Source organism: Filicampus tigris, chromosome 15 (genome assembly GCF_054856515.1).
Source record: "Filicampus tigris isolate MCC_2025a chromosome 15, RoL_Ftig_1.0, whole genome shotgun sequence".
Lineage (NCBI taxonomy): Eukaryota > Metazoa > Chordata > Actinopteri > Syngnathiformes > Syngnathidae > Filicampus > Filicampus tigris.
This window is the reverse complement of record NC_141231.1, coordinates 15,295,390-15,309,211: the sequence shown is the minus strand read 5'-3', so window position 1 is coordinate 15,309,211 and position 13,822 is coordinate 15,295,390. Positions and strand designations below refer to the sequence as shown.

At 42.1% G+C, this 13,822-nt stretch overlaps 1 protein-coding gene across 7 annotated transcripts in view; it reads left to right on the top strand.

The window, feature by feature from the left end:
- The window catches only part of LOC147135722 (transmembrane protein 132C), a 163,194-nt gene extending 155,584 nt beyond the window's left edge, over nucleotides 1-7,610 (top strand). For all 7 annotated transcript variants that reach the window (XM_086054099.1, XM_086054097.1, XM_086054098.1 and 4 more), the window contains 4 exons: nucleotides 644-852; nucleotides 3,000-3,297; nucleotides 4,313-4,504; nucleotides 5,524-7,610. In XM_086054099.1, the coding sequence (XP_085910225.1) occupies nucleotides 644-852; nucleotides 3,000-3,297; nucleotides 4,313-4,504; nucleotides 5,524-6,597 (1,773 nt within the window). In that variant the 3' untranslated portion in view covers nucleotides 6,598-7,610. The remainder of the gene's footprint in view (nucleotides 1-643; nucleotides 853-2,999; nucleotides 3,298-4,312; nucleotides 4,505-5,523) is intronic.
- The last annotated feature ends 6,212 nt before the right edge of the window (nucleotides 7,611-13,822 follow it).

Here is a 13,822-nt window from a genome sequence, read left to right as displayed (position 1 = left end):
CCGTGCTGTGACACCATCTCCGAGTAAATCCGCCAAATTTTACGCAAAGAAGACAGATGACGGCCTTGCTGACACACCCGTTTGTTCCCAACATTTGTGAGCGTTGGCCAGATAATGACGGCGGCGTTTGAAATGAAATGACGAACGAAATTGTTGGGCAGATTGTTAAGTAATTGACTCCGCAGATTTTGGCAGAGGGAAGGAACAGCTGATGAGGAGATTTTGGCGTTTTGAGGGGAAGGACCTGTGATGTTGCGTATCGTATGTCTCCATACTGGAAGTACATCCGAGAGCATCGGCCAACTTGGTTGTGGTTCAGATTCAACCCGCCATTCACCAATTTAGCTTGGGCTTATGTTTTTCCTTCTAGCGGGATCAGACGCGTCTGTTTCTTTTTTCGCGGCTCCATCTGCCGTGTTGGACCGTCGTCGTCGTTATCCTGCGCACACAACACAGGAGACACACATTTACATGTGCGCGCATGGTGTAGGAATAGTGAGTGGAAGTTGTGGACTCGTACACAATCGTCAATTAACCTGGGAGACCATTTCACAAAATCGTCGTATTGTTTTATCTCACTTTCCGTCATTTTTTTTCCCCCGTCATTCTGTGTCCCCCTTTTTCGGCCGTTGTCGGATCCAAGGTGTCAGAGAGGTGTGACTACGTGTATGTGAACGGGAAAGAGACGCGAGGAAAGAGCAAGGTGATGCTCAACTTCACCTACAGCTTCCTGAGCGCACAGCTGGAGATGAGCGTGTGGATGCCCCGCCTCCCCTTGCTCATCGACGTGGCCGACCCTGAACTCAATCAAGTCAAAGGCTGGAGGGTTCCTGTCGCCTCGGGGCAAAAGAGGTCAGACCTGTTCTTAGTCCTTGGGACACTTACTGAACAGATTGTTTGGGTTTCGGAACGATGTGGTGAATTGCTTTTGGTGTTTGGTTGCATTTTCATATGAATTTAAACGGAACTCCTTTATAGGACGGTTTGTATCACATACCGTACAGTTATTGAAACTCTCGGTTTGGACCTGTCACAAGAGCCCCCGATGTTTTTTTTCTGCGTGTACGTTGGCCAACGTTTAGTGAAACTGACCAATCACAAAGCTGAACTTAATTTGGCCTCAAAGTATTTTTCTATTCTTCTATACTCCATTTCTACGTTTTATCAATGCTTTGTTTGGTCCGGTTTTCAAATGCATTTTTTTTTCTTTTTTTTTTTTTTTTTTAGTTTAAAGTAAAACCTAGTATAACATATAACAAACAACAAAGCTCAGAGTTGAAAAGTAGATAGCACATGAATATAACACCAGTCATCTGGATTTGTGGGTAAGTCTTTGCAACATACATTCGGGGATATCGCAAATTATATTTTCATACTGTGGCGCTTGGACAGGCAATTATGTACTTACACGTTACATTATACTGCTAATTTTAATTGCTGTAGACCCCACTGGGTGGCACTCTAACACAAATACAGCCCCCCGATTGGCCACCCAAGGCTGATCAGGGATTACATCATAGCATTGTGGATTCACATGTGCCGACGAGCAGCCCGTAAACAGATCATCTCATGTCGCATATGGAAGTGCGTGGACCTTATGTTCACAAACGTGTCATTTGAACCCTCGGAATCTTTGATCATTTTACTCAGTGCCCCCAACATGACCTGACCTCGGGCATTAATCTTACCTCACTTTCGACTGCTATGATGTGGAGGAGACGCTGAGCCCCTGTTATTGGAGTTAAGCCAAGCGATAGGACCACAGCATGTTAACCTGCCAGCCGGTTTTTCTGCTCGACTGGCTGTGACTCGTTAGACCTAATGGAAACTGTCACCGTCATCCCCCACATCGGCGCTTCCCCCACCAACACCCCGCCCCCTCTCCATCCCTCACCCCAGCCGCCTAACAGCGAGGGATCGCTGTCTTGACGGCAGAACCTCCAATTGCCTATTTCTACCTATTCCTAATGCCTATTTAGATATTTTTGCGCACTTTTACCATCACCAACGCTATAGACTGTGTCAAAAATGTTACAATTAAAGCGGGAGTCAACCCAAACATATTTTATTCAAGAATATGTTCCATGCAGGCCCACTAGTGGAAACAAGGCATTCTGATAAATATTACGTTTGTGGAATAAGAGTTAATCCACCCGTTTTTTGCCATCTCTGGGGGCGGCCATTTTGTCACTTCTGTCGACTGAAAATGACGTCACAACTGCTCACAACGACCTATCACGGTTGACCTGTTTTCTGAATCTGAGCCGTGATGGCATTCTGATAAATATTGCGTTTGTGGAATAAGAGTTATTAGGCCCCTTTTTAGCCATCTCTGGGGGCGGCCATTTTGTCTTTTGTTGACTGAAAATGACATCACAACTGCTCACGACGACCAATCACGGCTCAGATTCAGAAAACAGGTCAGCCGCGATTGGTCGTTGTGAGCGGTTGTGATGTCATTTTCAGTCAACAAAAGACAAAATGGCCGCCCCCAGAGATGGCTAAAAAGTAGCCTATTAACTCTTATTCCACAAACGCAAAATTAATCAGAATGCCTTGTTTCAACTCGCGGGCCCGCTGGGAACATATTCTTGAAAAAAAACTATGTTTGGGTTGATTTCCTCTTTGAATAAAAGGCCAATGTGGGTCTTTGTGATAAAAAAGTCACAAGGAACACGTTTGGCTTTGTAAACAGTTTTCCGTCTTTCAAAGGGTACATGCCACGGGCAGAATAAATGGCAGAGAAATTGCAAAATATTAGGTGCCCTTTAGAACAAAATGAGAATGCAAGCATAGCAGCAGGTTGTCTCTTGAAGCTGTTTTGAATGGATTTTTAAAAATACAGAGAGAGGCCTATGACTTTTGGGTGGTCAAAAATCCTGCCAGCTCCACAACAGATCAGACGGGCTTTGACTGCCATATTGTCACAGAAACAAAAAGACTTTGACCCCTTGAAAAAAACAAAACAACCTTTCGTATATTTTTGCTTTTGCTTCAAGGTATGACGAGAAGGAGGACGGCGGCGTAGCCGAGGAGAGGACCGAGAACTCCTGCGTACCTCAGTACCAGAGCACCGCGCTGCAAGTTTTTACACATTTTGTGTCGGAAAGTGAAGGCGTTCAAGACACTGGCGGCGAGGATGAGCAAGGCCAGCAGAATTTCCTGTTGGGCAGCGACTGGCAGGTGGATGTGACGCAGCTGGTGAAGGACTCTCTGAGGGTGGATGACCCAAAGATTGCTCAAGTGTGGGAGGGACAAGTCGTCATTGGACGAAGCGCCGGACTGACCAAAATACAGGTAGCGTGTGCGTTTTCCTGACATTTCACTTGGCATATTTTCAACATATTTGGCTTACTTCTCATTAATTATTGGGAACGTCAATTTTTTTTTTTTTTTTTTTATTATACATAGTACAGGATATCTCACCAAAACCCTGTGCCCTTCGAAAATGTGTTACAATACACAGCGTAATAATCACGCCTGACAAAAGTAATATCTCAATTGAAAATAAAGAAGGCAAATTTATACATCCTTGGCAATCAAGATTATAATAGTTAACGAAAACTGATAAAGTAACTGAAACTAAAATTGAGGAAACGTTTTCGTTAATGAAATGAAATAAAAACGAGAGTGCTTTTACAAAAGATAGCTAAATGAAATGACTAAAACTGACTATAATGTCAAAGGAAAAACCGACATAACTTTCAGTTGCACATGATTAAAATGTGGTCAACTGATGTCATTTTTTTTTACTGTTTTCCTCAAATATATTCAAATGATATACGTATGTTAGTTTAACATCTTTTTACCATGCACAATCGATGTCCGAATTAAGTAAATCCAGCGGGGGAAAAAATTATTTTATTTCAGTGTATAATCATAGCAAACATGCCCCTTCTTTTCATCTTTCCGTTAATTTCTTTTTTTTTTGGTATTGTTTTGTGTTTTTTTTGTGTGTTTTTTTTTTTTTTGTATTTATCTCATTACCACTGAAGTCGTTTGCCAATTAAAGTTGACTTGACTACACGGTACTTACTGTGACCTTTTTTTATTTGATCTAATCGCTATCAAGTCTATTTGAAATATGACATAGGTCAATAAAAAAAAAAGCAGTTGAAAAGCTGAAGGGGACCAATTGTTGGAGACAAAATAGCCTATACTTCAGCCGAGCCAAACAAAAACACAAATGATGACTTTTCACCCCCTAGAGGGCATTAACAGTGTTACGTGTGGTTGAAGGGTTTTTGTTGTGGGGTGGCACTGTATTTTATTTGGACGTGGAAGTAAGCAAGCGCTGTTCCGTGTCTCGCAGGTGCTGTCTCCTCTGACATCATTGGTCCTGGCTGAGAGGACAATCAGAGTGCTGGATGATAAAGTGAGTGTGACAGAGCTGGGGGTGCAGTTGGTTTCTGGACTCTCGCTGTCCCTGCACCTCAGCCCAGGGAGCAACAGTGCCATTGTCGCCACGGCGACCACACAGGAAGTCATTGAAGCGGCCCAACAGGTAGAGCCTTTGGTTTTTCTTTCAAGAGTAATTGTAGTGAGAGCAGAAGGTTACTTACATACAGTACGCTCCGGATTGTCACCGAGCCGCCCTTTACGTTTGGCGAACAAGTTCAGGTCATGGCGATAATCCCCAAAAATCGAAAATCCAAAGAACACAGCTTTAATTAACTTAACATTGGGACTCGTTCCCTTGGATTTGCATATACAACCAGTGAACGTCTCTGTTATTGTGATAATTAGAATTTCAAATGGCAACTGACTTTTCCCTTGGAGAGAAAATAATATTTGTCTTCAGGAGATATTTTCTCCAATTTCCTTCTGTCTCTCATATAATTAGGCTGCACTTGCAATTCACTGGTTCCCCTTTCCTTGTATTTTTTTTCAAGCAATGTGCATATTATTGTTTTTTAGAGTTATTTTCAGAGTTTGTTTGCATACTGGGTTACCGAGGCCTTGGTGAGGGTTGAGAGAAGTACTTACTGCCTCGTCTTATTTGTCCTGCCCTATTATCTCCAAACTGTTCTCGTGATTTGTTTTTTTGCATACAGTTTCAAATTTCCACTTAACACCAATTTCTACAGCGTGGGTACCCTTTCGTCGTCCGTCATTCGCATTTTTTGGGGGGGAGGAAAAAAAATAGTACCCGCCTGTAGGCCGGTCCGCCTATATATATATATATATATATATATATATATATATATATATATATATATATATATATATATATATATATATATATATATATATATATATATATTTTTTTTTTTAATATCTATATATTTAAAAAATATATATTATATGTATACATTTATATATATATATATATATATATTTTTTTTTTTTAATATATATATATATATATATATATATATATATATATATATATATATATATATATATATATATTTTTTTTTTAATATATATATATATATATATATATATATATATATAATTTTTTGGGTGTACAAAAGTTACATTTCAAACAAAACTAAAAGCTCCTCTATATCAATTCCCTAGGAGTCCTTCATCAGTGCCTGGCTACAGTTTAGCGACGGCTCCATGACTCCACTCGAGAATTACAACCCGGCCCATTTGACCCTGACGGCCACCTCGCTGGACGAGCGGGTGGTGGTGGCGCAGCGCAACGCAGCCTGGCGGTGGCCGGTCATCGTGGCCAAGGGCGAAGGCCAAGGTTTGCTAGTACGTGTTGAAATGAGCATGTCCGAGACGTGCCAAAATGGAAAGAAGCGCGGCAGTTTGGCCACCGGGATGGCCAACGTACAGGTGAGGTTCGGAGGACCCGAGGAGCTCTATAAACATTCAGGAGAGCGGCGTACACGACCCGATACCCCTCATTATGGCGGATCCATCTCTGATATGGAAACCGGGCTCACTGACCGTGGAACTACTACCATCAGGGGCCACGTCCCGGTGAGGGCCGATGGGGGGCGTCTGTCTGCAGACACGGGGGGGAAAATCCCAAGCGAATTCTCAGACTATCCGGACCAGGTTGAGCATCCGCGTAGTCGCAGCACCGACGACGACCTGCCCGCCCGAAGAGCCATGACCGACCTGGAGATCGGAATGTACGCCCTGTTGGGAGTCTTCTGCCTGGCCATCCTCGTATTCCTCATTAACTGCATCTCTTACACGTACAAGTACCGAAGCAAGCACCTGTCTCTGGAGGCCCCGGAGACGATGCCCCATTCCCACGACTGGGTTTGGTTGGGCCAAGAGGAGGGACTGTGCCTGCAGCAGCAGCAGCAGCAACCGGACGAGCCGGGCGGCACCCCCGAGGAAGGTAGCCAACTGTTAAATGGCGGCGCCCAGCACGGGAACGCGAGCGCGGGAGGATGCCGGGATCCCAGAAGCGAGTCGCTCAACTCCCCTACAACCAAGCGAAAGAGAGTGAAATTCACCACTTTTTCCAACATCAAATCCAGCAACGGATGTCCTGTCCTTAGCCCGCTGGCGTTGATGCAAAGCAGTGAGATCAAGTGGGTTTGTCCGGACATTGAGCTCGGGGACTCGAAGGATCTTAGGAACTACATGGAAAAGTTGAACGAGAACGCAATCAAGAACATTGCCTAGAAGCCGGTCGGATTCTGATTCGGAGAACTGAAAGTCAAACTCACCGGACTGCCTTCGGAATGAAGACGGAGGGAAGTCAAAGGAAATCAGGCGATGAGGAAAGCAGACCTCGGCTCCCGTTTCACTGCATCTTACTCACGCGCCGGCCTCCAACTTTGGACCCGTGACGGCACTACGGAAAGGAAGAGCGACTGACCACCATCGATTATTCGCCACGGCGCCACCACTAAAGACAAAATGCCAACTTGATATTGTCGCTTAACTTAAATGTTTGTTCTTTGTGTTTAATTGAGGTTCCCTTTCATATTCTGTGCGTCCCGTACTTTGGTTTGTTTTCTTTTTATATCATCCTATTTTTATCGTATCGTATTGTTTGTGCTCTGCTTGCTTTTGCAGAGTTGCTGTATGCACTGTACTGCAAATCGGCAATGATAGATTCTCTGGAGATTTTTCTACCTATATAAATGCAAAGTTTTATTTAGCAGTATTATATGTACAGTAACGATTTGTAAGAATACATTTTCTTCCGTTTTTGCTCTGTCTCCCGAAACCAGATCAATGCATGATGCTAAGGAGGAATGTGTGTTGGATCTGGTACCCGGAATGAAGGTGTGTAGATACGGAATAGCCCCGGGGACATGTCAATATTGTATTATTGCGGTCAAACATTGTAAAAATGACTTTGGGGTTGGCTTCTCTATCTTGTTACTGATCTGAACTTCTTAGCCCCTCCCCCCTTCTTCCCTTTGATTGCTCTTTTGATTCTGTTACTTCACTCAATTGACGGCAACTCATTTGACACATTTTAATCGGATATGCGTGAATTTAAAAAAAAAAAAAAAAAAGCCGATTATGATTTAGAGCATCATAGACAATCTCTTATTTATAAGAAGTCACTCCGGTGTACCATCTGTATGGCCCAAGTTACGCACTCAAAGAACTCTATGTGACATTTTTGGTTTCCTGAAAAACAGTCATGACAGTGAATAAACAAACAATCGCTAACTGTGAAATGTGGCCTCGTCACTCATCTTGTCAAGCGTGTGTCAAGCTCGTCCTCCCGAAATGAATTGTGTCTGAAGGTGACTCCTCTCTGTCACGCTGATGTGTGATTCATCGGTCTATCTATAATTTATCAGTCTGCCCACTTGTACAGTATTTTGCTTTGCTCGTGACAAGAAAAACAAAGTTATCCCGAGTCATCGCAAAACTGTCCAGTTTTACTTCAGGACACGACGGTGTCCGCTACTTTTTCCTCAGCTCATATAAACGGTGTAAACATTATTGTGAGCCCGTTTCAACACCATTGCTAACCCAAACAGCAGCGATGATTTTGGAAATTAATCTTGCGATTTTGCCGGCAGCCGTTACAACTCTGCAGGGCGCGCCGCTGCCGTTTTCAAACCATCTTATTTGTCGCCATAAGACATTTTCAGAAAATTCTGAAAAAAATTCATTCCTGAGATTGAATGGCTGGACTGTTAAAAGACAAGTAAATTCGTCAATGGCAGTGAATGAGTAAAGCTTTTTTTTTTTTTTTTTTTTTTTTTACCTCAAGGCCCGAAAGATCAAACATCTTAGATACTCGCCTCAAGGTCTGATGAGACAAACAACTCGCCGAAAATTGCGCTCGCCGAAAATTTCGCTCACCGCTTCCAATGACCAGTCAAAATCGCAGCCTTGGCAATCAGCAAATCGCATTTTATCATGTCGCAATTATATTGCACAAGCAATTAACCGTCCAGCCCTAGCGCCGTCGCCGACGACACACTCGCGCACACACATGTACGTAAACAGCCTTGGATTTTGTGAACCCCTGCGCAGTCTTGTCAGGCGATCTTACGAAAAGTTTGGAGTTCCATTAGCCTCTACGCTCACTCCGCAGCGTTTTGTGTGTCGCTTTGCGTAGTCTGCCTCAGCCCAGTTTTATTTGCTGTGAAGATCATGTTTTATTTGTTGGGAATAAATCATAAAGAAAATTTAAAAAAAAATACAATATTTAATATGATTACAATGGACTTTTCAAAAGAATCGTCTTCGCCTGAGCCCTAATAGATGTAATGATAATCAATACTTAGACTTGAGTAAATAATTGCTCCCCTGCCACTGAATGAGGCAAAACCGTAGTTTCAAGTGTGAAAAATCGGCACCGCGTGTTGAATATTGTATTTGAGGTTGTAGGGATACCGTTGTAGATGCCGAGCTTTTCAAGTGGAAGGCGGGGGGGGGGGGGGGGGGAAATTAATCCTCGTTGCCACCTTGAAACAATATTTGGGGATGAGAAGTTAACCATAATCCAACCCGGGTATGAAGACAAGCGCAGCTCGGCGCTTGAAACTTCCGTGTAACCTTCACAGACAATTAGTCTCTTTGTCGACTATCACAGACATGCGCTTCTTTCTCAAAGGGCAAACTAATTACAGAAGTCACTCTAATTACATGTTAATGTGGCATTTCCCATGCAACCCGCCTTCACCCCTTTATTATGAAACATATGAGTCTTGTAACATTGAGGTGAAGTAAACCCAAAGACTGAACAGAGGGAACACTTGATGGGGGAGAGGGGGGGTTGTACTTGGGCTTGGGTTTGTTGTGTTTCTACGACCAAGTTGACTGATTTTTGAAACGGCATTATTAAACAAGTAGTTACTGGTCTCACAATTTGGAACTCGAGAGGTCACAAAGTTGCAATGTTGTCTTGATGTTTTACCAGAAATAATGATTCAGCCTTTTAAATCTCGCCGCATGCTTTGAATTGGAAAGACTAGCACCATCTTGTGGACAAATATTAAACGGCAGCCCCAAATCACGGCTGACCTGTTTTCTGAATCCGAGCCGTGATTGGTCGCTGTGAGCAGTCGTGATGTCGTTTTCAGTCGACAGAAGTGACAAAATGGCCGACCCCTGAGATGGCTAAAAACGAGTGCATTCACACTTATTCCGCAAACACAATATTTATCAGAATGCCTTGTTTTCAACTAGTGGGCTTGCATAGAACATATCCTTGAAAAAAATACGTTTGGGTTGACTTCCGCCTTAACTGCTGCCTCTCTGCCCCCCCCTCCTCACAACGATGTGCTGTCCGAAACAACCCCCCTTGTATCAGTAGTTTCCTTCCAGTGTTAACCTTCCTCAACTCGTGCTCAGGCCCTCATCACCCAACCGGCAGGCAGTCGACACACTGACAACTCATCAGTTATAATGAATCAGACGGCCGTCAGCGCTACAAACCATCCACGCCGACTCTCGGTGCGCCGGCACGCCGCTATCTACCTGTTCCGCTGATTTCCCTGCCGTTGCTATACCAACACCCCCTTAACCCATTGGACAAGGAACCGTGTCATGTAATTTAAGTGGACTCTCCAAACGAACTCCACTCTTCACTATGAGGCAGTAAAACTGCTTTACTTCTCCCACTCAGTCATTGTGGGGGGAAAAAAAAAAATCGGAAAAAATAGATGTATTTCGCAATGATACCGTATATGAACTATATTAGGTTCAGTTCTGGGGACTGACAAGGCCACTCTATTACGTGAGTACAGGCTCCTTTGTTGCCCTGTCAATTTTTCTCAGGTCATCCACATCCTATTTTCAGTGTTCTTACCGAGGAAAAGAAGCGTCCGGACGATAATTCATCATAGCGGTACGTGGCTCCGTTCATTGGTGCCTCAGTGTTCGATTGTTAATTAAAGGGGGGGAAACTGAAGTCATTTTTTTAGCTGCGCCTGTGGTGCTCCATCTCCTCATCGAGTTGCATCCAACTCGTAGCCCTCTTCACCAACACAGCCATTTCTCATCTCTTCTGCTTACATTATGATGATATATGTTTTACTTCTGTTTTTTTACAATGTCCTTGGGACATCCGGGGGGGCATAACGATGTGAATTTTGGCTCCCTAGTGCTTAATTCAGCTCTTGTAGTGGAAGTAATTAGATTGTGTAGGTGTACTGAATTTGCGTGGCGTATTTACATTCGCGTTTATGTAAAAGGTGTACTAAGAGTTGATTCATTTCAAGCGGAAGTCAACCCAAACATTTTTTTTTTTTAAAGACTGTGTTCTATGCAGTCGCACTAGTTGAAACACAGCATTCTGATTAATATTGTGTTTGTGGAATATGAGTTAAGCAAGAAAATCCAGCCATTTTTAGCCATCTCTGGGGGAGGGGGCGGCCATTTTGTCACTTCTGTCGACTGAAAATGATATCACAAATGCTCAGGGCTCAGATAATCATAGCTCAGCTTCAGAAAATAGGTGAGCCGTGATTCTGCGGACAGAAGTGACAAAATGGCCGCCCCCTGAGATGGATAAAAACGGGTGGATTTTCTTGCTTTAACTCATATTTCATATCGCCGCTGTCATGTGAAAAACACTTATCTCCATTTTTTTTCCAATTTCTTATTTTTACGTGAATGGTGTTTCCGCGTTACAGACATCGCATTAACGTGACAATTTAATTTTTTTCAAAAATTGGACATAAGTGTTTTTCGCTGGACAGCGACGATATTAATCATTTTGCCTTGTTTCAACTAGTGGACCTGCATAGAACATATTCTTGAAAAAAATATATGTTTGGGTTGACTTTCCCTTTAAAGGACAAAAGCCATATAAAATAATATATAATATATAAATAGATAAATACGTAGAAATGATCCATCCTTTAATCAATTTTTGGTTGTGCTCTGCTGTTTTTACGATTCAGTTTCAGTCAGTCTGTTATGTTTTTGTTCCAAAAAGCAAATAGGCTTTCAAAGATAAGACGGATTGACACTGCCAGTAAGCTTCACTTCAATCGAACAAAGCAGCAAACTGGAGAATAAAATCTTTTCCTTTTTTTTTTATATCACTGATTTCTATTGTCTTATTTCATACTGTGGCCAGCTGTGCGTGTGTGTGTGTGTTTTTTTTTTTTTGTTAACTCAACCAGAAGTTCTCCGTAGTCCCACTTTGTGCAAAATATTCTGTTAATTATAGATAAAAGTTTTAATTATTGCATGTAAAATTGTCTGACAGAGTCTTATCAGTTCAATCATCTTCCTTCATCCCGTTATTTTCTTCATGAGACTTTCTACTAAAGGAATCACGTTTTGACCTGACAAAAAGTTTCACAAAAACTATCATTTCACAGCTCACTTACATTAAAAAAAAAAAAAAAAAAAAAAAGGTTCGTAATGTAATGTGTAGGCTGTGAGCTGAGTGAAATTAATAAAGCGGAATTTCCAGTAGCATGCAAACATGCCGTCTATTCAAAGGCCCAAAAAAGAATGTGTGTTTTACAGCTAAATATCACTGCATTTTAATTCTTTGATACAACATCTGTATACAAAGAATTACACCTTTAAGGTGGAATGTCGATACAATTTTGCTTCACAGTGTAAATATCAACAAACAACAAAGAACTATTGCCGATGCTTCCTACGCAAAATATTGCAAGCACGTGTCTTTCTGTTAAGTAGGTGGTAGTGTGTTTGTGTTTGGAGTTGCGAATCAGAAATGATTGGCCTGCCTTTTTTTTTTTCCGCCTGTAAAAAGGATAAAAAGGATAAACAATGCCAAAAGGAAAATGCGCGCACGCAGTGTTAGGAATGAGGCCTCTTGAGGAGAGGCCTCATTTTCTTTTCACACACGCAAGGATTTTTTTTTTTTTTTTTTTAATTTTATTTTTCCCCGCAAACAAGTAGTATTTGTGTTCCTGCTACGGAAGAACTGCAAAATGACAAGATCTCGGATGCATTGTCTGTTTCATGCATTGCATTCCATTGAATTGTGTGGCGCGTTGCTTTTGCCAAGCAACTCTGTGTCTACACAGTTAACAAAGTGAGGTTCATAAAGGTATGCTTGGACGAGTTTGGTGCGAAACGACTTAAGGGTGTGGTGTCAGAGAGAAACAGAGCGCCGGATGCGCAGGTTGAAGTCAGCGTCCCGCCACAGTCCTCTGGTCCAAGACTTTTCAGCTTAAATAATAAATGGACTGTTTTTCAGTATAAAAAATTTTCTTCGTCCTTTTGGTATTGTTAAAATGGTCCTTGCTCAAAAGCAAAAAAAAACAACAACAACAAAAAAAAAAAAAACGAATATCATCTCGCTCATAGTAATCAATCTGAGTGATCTCACAATGTCAAGCCCCGGATTTATTTGGCTATAGGTAATTTTCCTAATTGACAAATGAGAAAAATTGGGCCACCTATTTTACTGGTATCACGTTTTGCCTTAAAATGCTTCTCCAGTCTGCAGAATAGGCATTTCTTCCTCACTTCAACTCAACTTTATTTATAGAGCACTTTGAAAACAACCTCGGCTGCATACAAAGTGCTGCACATAACGTGAAAATCAGACGTATGAAAACAGACAGTTAAAACAACAAATGAATAACAAATACAATAGAAACACGAAAGCAATTCGGAGTCTCGTGCTGAGTCAAAAGCCAAAGAATAAAAATGTGTTTTCTCTTCAGTTAAATTCAAGAAAAATTCAGTGCCAGCCAGGCCTTGATTTCCTCCAGACAAGACAAAAATGGCTGTAAGGAGAAAGTGTCCTTTTTGCTTTGCCGGACATAATTCTGACTTTCATTTGCATAGCAGTGAAAGGAAATACCATGTTTTCTTAAGATGGAACCCAGTGGCGGCAAATACAATGAAAACACCAGGGGCCCCAAAATCGAACCCTGCGGAACATCATATGACAGCGGGGCAGATCTGGACTCAGATCCACCAAGGCTAACACAAAAAGTCCTGCCTACCAAATAGGACCTAAGCCACTCTGGAGTGCTACCGCTAACGCAGTCTCCGGTATCATTAGACTAGAGGATATTATTAAAAACTCGCAACAGGTCTGACTCTGTGCCATGAAACATCTTACAACCTGACTAAAAAAAAAAAAAACCTCCATCATATGTTCATCCCAAAAATATTTCGGCTGAGTGTGCGCAATATATCTATAGTCTGATACCTGCAACATTCCGACATCCACTTGAGCGCTTTCAATTGTACTTATGTGAATGAGGCCCACTTCCTCCCGGCTGCGTTTACTACGCTAAAGGGGTCAGACTCATCTAGTTTTGAGGCAAAAACCGAAAGCCAAGGCCTGGCATGGATTACATTTAGATAAAGAATTCTCAGGAACACTTTTTTGGGGCTAACGTTACATTAATTCCATATACAGTGGCTATGAAAAAAAAAAAAAGTCTACACACCCCGTACAACTACCACATATGTGTAATGACACCAA